Source organism: Microtus ochrogaster, chromosome 4, assembly GCF_000317375.1.
Source record: "Microtus ochrogaster isolate Prairie Vole_2 chromosome 4, MicOch1.0, whole genome shotgun sequence".
In the NCBI taxonomy this organism is placed as follows: Eukaryota; Metazoa; Chordata; class Mammalia; order Rodentia; family Cricetidae; genus Microtus; species Microtus ochrogaster.
The window spans coordinates 41489773-41498701 of NC_022011.1; the positions used below are offsets into that span (position 1 = coordinate 41489773).

At 42.3% G+C, this 8929-nt stretch overlaps 1 protein-coding gene across 3 annotated transcripts in view; it reads left to right on the forward strand.

Annotated features, from left to right (window-relative positions):
- The window catches only part of LOC101985767 (complement C5-like), a 19053-nt gene that overhangs the window by 1023 nt on the left and 9101 nt on the right, over window positions 1-8929 (forward strand). For 2 of the 3 annotated variants that reach the window (XM_005345988.2, XM_005345989.2), the window contains exons 2-3: window positions 1831-2026; window positions 7407-7569. In XM_005345988.2, coding sequence (XP_005346045.1) covers window positions 1831-2026; window positions 7407-7569 — 359 coding nt within the window. The remainder of the gene's footprint in view (window positions 1-1830; window positions 2027-7406; window positions 7570-8929) is intronic. The other variant, XM_026778685.1, reaches the window with a different exon arrangement.

Consider the following 8929-nt stretch of genomic DNA (forward strand, 5'->3'; position numbering starts at 1 on the left):
GCGGTCACTCATATTGCTATTCCACCAAAACTTAACCATGGGATTATATGTATATACAAACACGTGAATTATTTTGCTTTTTGTTTTGTATTTGGTGCTCAGCTTCTTTGTGTTTCTTATGATTTTGCTGTAGTTAAGCCACAGTTACTTAGGGATCAGCTCCTTTTTTAAATGAATTAGTTTATTTTAATTTTTTTAAAAAATTTATATACCATATTTTGATCATATTCTTTCAGCTTTCCCAATTCCTCCTGGATCTTCCCCTACCTAACTTCATGTTCTTTTTCTCACATAAAAAACAAACAAACAAGCAGTAGTGTTGGAACTAGGGTCAGCACCAGGGCTCCCATGTTTGAGTCAAGAAACGTTCTGAATTCTTTCTTCATCACTGTGTTGACCCTACTGAAAGACGGCTCCTCACTTTTCCTGAAAAGTAACCAAGTGTATCATGAACAACATGGAAATGGATCACTTAATGGATAAACTGCTTGATTCAGCAACTACCTGTTGAGCACACAGTATGTGTCAGGCAGTGAGGTGTAACAGGGGGAGGAGCAGGTGAGAGCTTTGCCATAGTGGGAAGTTGGGCACTAAACGATTGACCCACTGATTGCATCAGCAAGGATGGGGCGGGGTAAAGTTGTGTAAGAAGACATAGAAGTCAAAGGGCAGAGGTGAAGGGTCAAGCCATGCACGTACCTGGGGAAAGCATGCCAGAGGAACCCTCCTGCCTCGCTGCGAGCTCAGGATCCTCTGCTGCTGTTAAAGAGCATACAAAGATGAGATTCTCCACATGGGCACACTATGTGGCAGACACGTCAGGGAGGACCAGAATGTGTATGAGGGAGGACCACCGCCAGATTTAAGGGCTTTGACGCTCAGCATGCTACGGCTCACCACTCTGTAACACACACGATGGGTACAACTGCTGAGCACGGAAACTGTCGCAGTCTTTAGCTCCAAAGGCTTTGTCTCATTTCAAAATTCTTAGTAAGTTCAGTTTAGAAGAGTGGTGGAAAGTTTTAATGCTGGAAACAAACACACTGTTCTCCTTCCGTCTGGCTAGCCCCGTGACCCAGGACAAATGAACAGCAGTTTGCTGGTCCTCAATGGGAGCAATAGTGACACCCTCTGAACCGAATGTGGTAGCAACTCAATGAGTGACATATATATATATATATATATCATGCTATATATAACATGCCGAGAACGGCACAGTGAGTCACACACACACACACACACACACACACACACACACACACACACACACGTGTGTGTGTGTGTGTGTGTGTAAAACATGCTGAGAATGGAGCCTGCTCATAGGAAAGTTTCAGTAAATGAATCTTATCACCCACTTTCATTTTGTGTCTGGCTAAGCACATACCTCAGATGAGTAGGCTTACAGGTTCCTCAACTGATCTGCAAATGCCTCCAAACCACTTTTGCAGGAAAACTGCCAGATTTGATAAAGGTCTCAATTGCTGACTAACTTCATTGCTACGAAAGACTTGCTGATTGGTGAAACTCATAACTTAAGTTTATATTATAACCTAAAATATAATCATATAACTTAAGATATTCTAGCACTGGTAGGTGCCTGCACTATCTCAGTCGGGTGTGCACGTGTCCCTCTCTGTTGGCAGTGTCACACACCTTGTGCCCACCGAGGTAACACATTTCTAAGATCGCTTTCTCTCATCTACTTCAGCGAGTGTCATTCTTTCGTGTTGGTAGTGTGCTGATGTTTTCTAGACATGTCTTTATTTAGCACACCACAGAAACAGGTGAAGTACAGTGTCACCAAAGCTGCTACGTCTTGGCCTGTTTCAGCAGACCCACCGTTTCAGCACCAGTGGTCTTCCGGGTCGGAGTGTCAGAGAACGTCATGGTCCAAGCCCACGGCCACTCTGATGCCTTTGATGCAACCATCTCTGTAAAAAGCTATCCTGATAAAAACGTCACTTACTCTTCAGGCTCTGTTAATTTATCACCGGAAAATAAATTCCAAAACGCGACAATCTTAACAGTATGTATTTTTGTCTTTCTTTTAAAAATATATAGAGAGAATATTTTTGATAGCATGTATGTGGTTTGAACATTGACAGAGATCTTGCATCGGTTTACCATTGCGTGATTATTAGATGATTATCATTAACTGATAACAATCTGAGGTTCACAGAATTCTTTTTCTGAAGGATTTATCTTTTATGTGGGTGTGCCTGTGTGAGTTTACATGCGTGCATGTTCAGGTGTCCAAGGCCAGAGGGTGTTGGTCCCCTGGAACTGGAGGTGGTGAGTGGTCATGTGAGTACTGGGGACAGAACTCCAGGTCCTCTGCAAAACAGCAAGTGCCCTTAACTACTGCGCCATCTCTCCAGCTCCTGAGTTGAACGATATTCTAAACAGACAATTGTGTTTGCTTTTTGAGCAATGGATGTAAATGTTAACATTTTTATTGGGAAATAAAATTGTCTCAGCTTGGAAACATTTGGAGATGTTTAGAAATGCCTATGAAATTATCACTAAAAATAGCAAAGAAACAAAACATGCATGCTTTTAACACATCTATGAGAATTATTACAAACAGCAGAGAAACATAAATGCTTTTTTTTTTTTTTTTTTTTTTTTTTTTTCGAGACAGGGTTTCCCTGTGGCTTTGGAGCCTGTCCTGGAACTAGCTCTGTAGACCAGGCTGGTCTCGAACTCACAGAGATCCGCCTGCCTCTGCCTCCCGAGTGCTGGGATTAAAGGCGTGCGCCACCATCGCCCGGTCCAGACCTCAGTAGTCTATGGTTATATGTACTGCCCCAAACTTATAAAATTATTGTTTTCGTTTATCTTCTCTCAACAATTCATGACTCCCTTTCTGGTCTCAAAGAAGATGGTACACGGGATAGTTCTTGGGGGTTTATAGGGGTAGTGGTCTCATGTTAGACCAGAAGTCTACCACTGTGCTACAGCCCCAGTGAAATGATTGGTTACCGCAGTGAACAGCTCTCACTGATAATCAGCAAGAGAAACAGCACGTTTAAGTAAACACTTTTTTTTAAAATGACATTCCAGGCAGGGGATATACACCTCAGTGGTGGAGCGCTTGCCTGACATGTACAAAGACCTGGGTTCAAGCCCCAGTGTCACAAAGACTCATTTTAACACAGATTGTTTGCCAAAGTGCTTGCAGCCCTTCTTACTGATAGCAGCAAACAAGAAAAACGAGAGAGCTTTGGCTTGAGCTGGTTTTTGGGAACCTGTTCCCCATGCTGGGTCGCCTCGCCCAGCCCAGCCTTGATGCAGAGGGAGGAACTTGATCCTACCTCAACTTGATGGGTCATACTTTGCTGACTCCATGGGAGGCTTGCCCCTTTCTGAAGGGAGACAAAGAGAAATGGGTGGGAGGTGGGGGGGGGGTAGATCAAAAGTGCAGGGAGGGAGAAGGAGGAAAGAAGAGATGGGAGACTGTGGCCGGAATGTAGAATAAATGAAAAGATTTAATAAATGCTAAAGAAAAAGAAAGAAAAGAAGAGGCTCTGTGGCTCCAGAGAAACAGATGTCTCTCTACAGTGAGAAGCAGATAAGGAAAGTAGCAACGGAAACATATAAAGGGCCTACAGTTAGACTTCTATGCATTTATTTTAATACTTTTAAGTTTTTATTATTATTTTAAAATCTTTAAATTAAAAAATTCTTTATTTGTGTGTTTGTGTGTGTGCCTTATATGCACCGTGTACATGCAGGCCCTCAGATGCTAGAAGGGCCAGTCAGCTTTCCTGAAAACTGAGCTGCATGGTATGGGGGCTGGAAACAAAACCCAGGTCCTATCCAGGTCCTCAAATACTGAGCCATCTCTCTAGTCCCTATTTTAGATTTTAAATATCTAAAAACCATAGATGTAAGATTTCTGCTTAATTCAAGTATTTATGTATAGATAGATATTTGAAATATTTATATGTATTTCAAGTTATAAATTTTTTTATTGCACTGTAAACAACAAAATGTCAATGCTGTGAATCTTCTATCTTTCATTATTTAAAAGTAATAGTTGGGTAGTGATGGTGCACATCTTTAATCCCAGTACAGGGCAGGCAGAAGAGGCAGGTGGATCTCTGTGAGTTCGAGGCCAGCCTTGTCTACAGAGCTAGTTCCAGGATAGGCTCCAAAACTACACAGAGAAACCCTGTCTCAAAAAAAAAAAAATCAAAAAAGTAACAGGAATATATACTATTACTCATATCTGAGAAACGTTGGTTAGGATAAATTCTAACCAGACATAGGAATTGCCCCATCATTGCTCTTGAGAATAAATGTTCTAATCTCTGTTAAAAAAAAAAAGGGTTTTCCAAATACTTGGTTTATGAAAATTTAGAGTTAATTCCACAAACAATTACTTTCTCTGACCACTCTGTTATGACACATGGCAGCCACTAGCCACATTTGCCTTTAAATGCAAATAAATTAAATGCAGCTGATGAAATACTTGAGCTCCTCGCTGGCACTAGCCTGTTTAAGTGCTAGAATTAGCACGTGTTGGGACAGCATAGTTCCAGGACATGTCCTTCACCACAGAAAATCCCACTGAGCCATGCTCAGGAGCTGAGGAGCATGGAGGAATCAGAAACTTTGGTCCATGAAGACTTAGCTTCATGTTGACACTGTAAAACATCTTTATACAAATTAGATGTTTTGTCATAATCTTGTCTTTGAGTCCATAATTAAATCTTTTTTCTTTTTTTCTTAGAATTTTTAAAAACAGTCTTTTTATTTTACACAGCTATCCCCATTCCCACTCCTTCCCTTCTTACTGCTTCCTCCACCCTCCCTGCATCCCATCCCCCTAGCCATGCCTCAGAAAGGGCAAGGCCTCCCATGGGGAGACAACAAAGTCTGACACTCCACTTGGAGGAAGATCAAGGCCCTCCCCACTATATCTAGGTATCCATTGAAAAAGAAAGTTTAGACACCAGTTTAAGCACTAGGGATAAATCCTGGTTCCATTGCCAGTGACCCCACAGACTGTCCAAGCCTCACAACTGTCCCCCACTTTCAGTGGCCCTAATTTGGTCCTAGGCAGGTTTGCCCTCTATCAGTACAGAGTCAATGGGCTTTCACTAGCTCAGGTCAGCTGTTTCTTTGGGTATCACCGTCATGGTCTTGAGCCCTTTGCTGTATTATCATTACTCTCTCTCTTGGGCTGGTCTCAGGCAGCTCAGTCCAGTGCTTACCTGTAGATCTCTGTACCTGCATCAATCAGTTGCAGGTTGAAGGTTCTATGATGACAATTAAGGTAGTCATCAGTCTGATTACAGGGGAAGGCCAGTTTAGGCATCCTCTCCACTGTTGCTTAGAGTCTTAGCTGGGGTCATCCTTTAGGATTCCTGGGATTTTTCCCTAGTGCTATGTTTCGTGATAGCCCTTTAATCACCCCCTCAATCAAAATACCTCTTTCCTTCTCTCCCTCACTGTCCTTCTCCCATCTTAAGCATCCCCTTTTCTCATGTTCCCCTCCTCCATCCCTTCCTCGCCCACTTCCTTTTAGCAAATCAATTTAAACTGTGTTTTATATTATTGATCAATGTTCTTTGTAGCTATTCATTTTTGTTTTCAATACATTCTGACTGCAGTTTCTCTCTCGACTCTCCTCCAATCCCCCCTCCACAACCTTCCTTTTCCCCCAAATCCACCCTCCTCCATTTCTCTTCAGAAAAGAGCAGGCCTCCCAGGGAGATCCACTGAACATGGCAGAGCAAGATTGGATAAGACTGGGGACAATCTCTCATACTAAGGCTGGGCAAGGCCACCCACTAGGAGGAAAAGGGTCCCAAGAGCAGGCAAAAGAGCCAGAGGCACCCTTACTCCCCCTGGAGACCCACAAACATCAAGCTGACAACCGTGATAGAAGCTCTAGCTTATTTTTCAAAGTAGAGAAAGAACTCAGATGCCTATAATTCATCTCAGCACAGAAATCCTAGATTTTTACTGTTTTCAAATCTTTGCAATAATCTCCTAGCAGTTGATTTCAGTAATTAACTTTGCCCCATGTTTCCAAACCCTTAGTTCTCAGAGAAATGCCCTTTCTTTGACTGCCCATGTTAACATATTCAATGCCCATATCATCGAATATACAGGTGGTGATGGTAATCACATACCCAAACTGGAGAGGGTACATCTGTGCTGTGGGCACAGAAGCATGTGGTGTGATGTTGAGTGTGCAGGCCATCGGCCAGAGTCTTGCACAGAGAGAATGGAGAAAATAATTCATGCAGAAGCCAATAACGTGAAGGTTTCTCACTGTTCCTACAATAGCAGTTCTGTACAGCATGTCTGAGGTTGATGGTCCCAAAGACATTTCCAACTGCTTAATGCTAACATTTTATTACAATGTCAGACTATGAAGGGATTTTGGCAAAACTAATTTATTATTATTGTTCCTGTAGTGGTTTTAGTAAGTTTTGTTGTTTGGTTATGTTTATAAGACAGATTCTTACCTTGTAATCCTAGATATACTTGAAAACAAGATCCTCTCTGCCTTAGTTTCTGTAGTGCTATACTGTGCTATTATTATTATTATTACTATTATTATTATTATTTATTGTTTTTCAGACAAGGCTTGGAAAGGAACAACCAAGAGTGGGTGAGAATGTTGCCACCCGCTAAGATAAAGTGTCATTGCCAGAACTGTTGATCTGACTCCAGCAAGACAATTTGACATACAAGATAGTAATCTGTGCCTGTGTAACAATATTCTAATAGCTTTGACTGGCCTAGAACTAGAAATGTAGACTAGCTTGGCCTTAAACTCGCAGAGATCTGCCTTCCTTTGCTTCCTAAAATTCTTGGATTAAAGGCATGCACCACCACAACAGACTCATTATTATTCATTACAATTTCCTGTCAATGGGTATTTTGCCTACATGTGTATTTGGACACCACAGCATGCAATAACAAAGGAGAGAAGAGGAGGTAGGATTCCTGGAACAAAAGTCAGGTGATCTGAGCTGCCACTTGGGTGCTGGGAATGGAACTTTTGTCCTCTGGAAGAACCACCAGTTCTCTTAACTCTTGAGCCCTGTCTCCAGTGTCTCTTTAAAATTATGCAATGCACAAGCTCAATTTTGCAGCCAGGTGGTGGTGACACAAGCCTTTAAACCCAGCACCTGGGAGGCAAAAGCAGGAGAATTTCTGTGAGTTCAAGGTCAGCTTGGTCTACAGGAATTAGTTCCAGGACATTTATTTCCAAAGCTACAGAGAAACCCTGTCTCAAAAAACCCAAAACCAAGCCAAATAAACAAACAAAAACACTAACAAGCTCGGTTTGGTCTTACAGTTTGCATTGTTTTTTTTCTACTTGGTCAGCACGCTTTAGGACTTCACAATCACAGTTTCATACCATGATGTTTGTTGTTTTTCAGATTCAGGACAAACAGTTGTCTGAAGGACAAAGCTCATTTTCATATGTGTATTTGGAAGTCATGTCAAAGCATTTTTCAAAATCAGAAAAACGGCCAATCCTCTATGACAATGGCTCTCTCTTCGTCCACACTGACAAGCCTGTGTACACTCCGCAGCAGCACGGTAGAGTATCTGATGCTTCTTCCAAGGGAGAATGACATAAAGATGTGGAACTTTGAACATCTGAAATGGAGTGCACAGTAGAGACCTTCTAATTTTGGTGGATGCCGATGATGTCCATAGTGAGGTGAATGGGGCTTATGATAATCCACACATGTAACGTGGGTACCTATATATTGGTTTGGAAAGGAAAGACCTAGACAGGGTCAGGATGTTGTCACCAGCTCAGACAGTGAGTCATTACCAGAATGGTTGACCTAACTCCAACAAGATGACTTCTTATATGAGATAGTAGTCTCTGCCTATAAGAACAATCTAAAGACCTTACTTATCCTACTGATGTATTTAATGTGAAGACACTTGAAGGATTATTAGCTTAAGCATCTTTGAATAAAGGCTTAGTCTCCAAGGCTTTCTAGGATAAAGGACCTTAGAATATTGTCCAGAGTCCTGCAGTTCTGCACAGCCTGTGTCCCACCCTCTTTCCCTGGTCCCTTCTCTGCTATGTCCCCTCAGCTGTGGACTCAAGTTAGTTGCTTTTCCCGCTACTTCTCAGGCACATGGAGGTGGATGCAGTGTTACTTCTGCATAGTACGTTTTTATCTTTTTCTTTGACTCAGTCACTCTTGCTGGTAGCAGCCGCATTCACAGGTCCCTTCAGGAACCTGCAACTACAGCTCGGCCTGCCTCCCCCAGCACATTTCCTCTCTCTCCTCCTTGTCAGTGCTCGGGATAAGTCCAGGGCCTCCTACATCCCAGGCAAGTGCTGCAGCACATAGGAACATGCCCAGTCCTTCCTTTTGTTCTCTCTAAATCCAAGGGCCTGTGTTCTGCAGCACCTGCACCTCCGTGCTCCTGGAAACCTACATGACTGTGTTTCTCCTCTCCTAGAACATCAGGCGGCATGCATATCAGACTTGGGCACAACCATTACATCATTTTCTAGCACAAAGCAGGCATTGCATTAAGTCATGGCTTCAATATGCAGATTTTATTGATCTTGCCTCTGATACGCTAAGATTAATATTCTAAATTAACTAAAATCTAGGTTAGAATCTATGCAAATATAGTCACTAAAATCATAATGATAACATAAACATTTGTTACTTCTTTTATTCTGAGTCATGTGGAGACTCTGTGTGTACCTGTGAGTGTACTGGGAGGTGACACTAATGTTCCTGTTTTTTTTTTTTTTTTTTTTTTTTTTTTTTTTTTTTAGTTTTTCGAGACAGGGGTTCTCTGTAACTTTGGAGCCTGTCCTGGCACTACCTTTTGTAGACCAGGCTGGCCTCGAACTCACAGAGATCCGCCTGCCTCTGCCTCCCGAGTGCTGGGATTAAAGGCGTGCGCCACCACCGCCCGG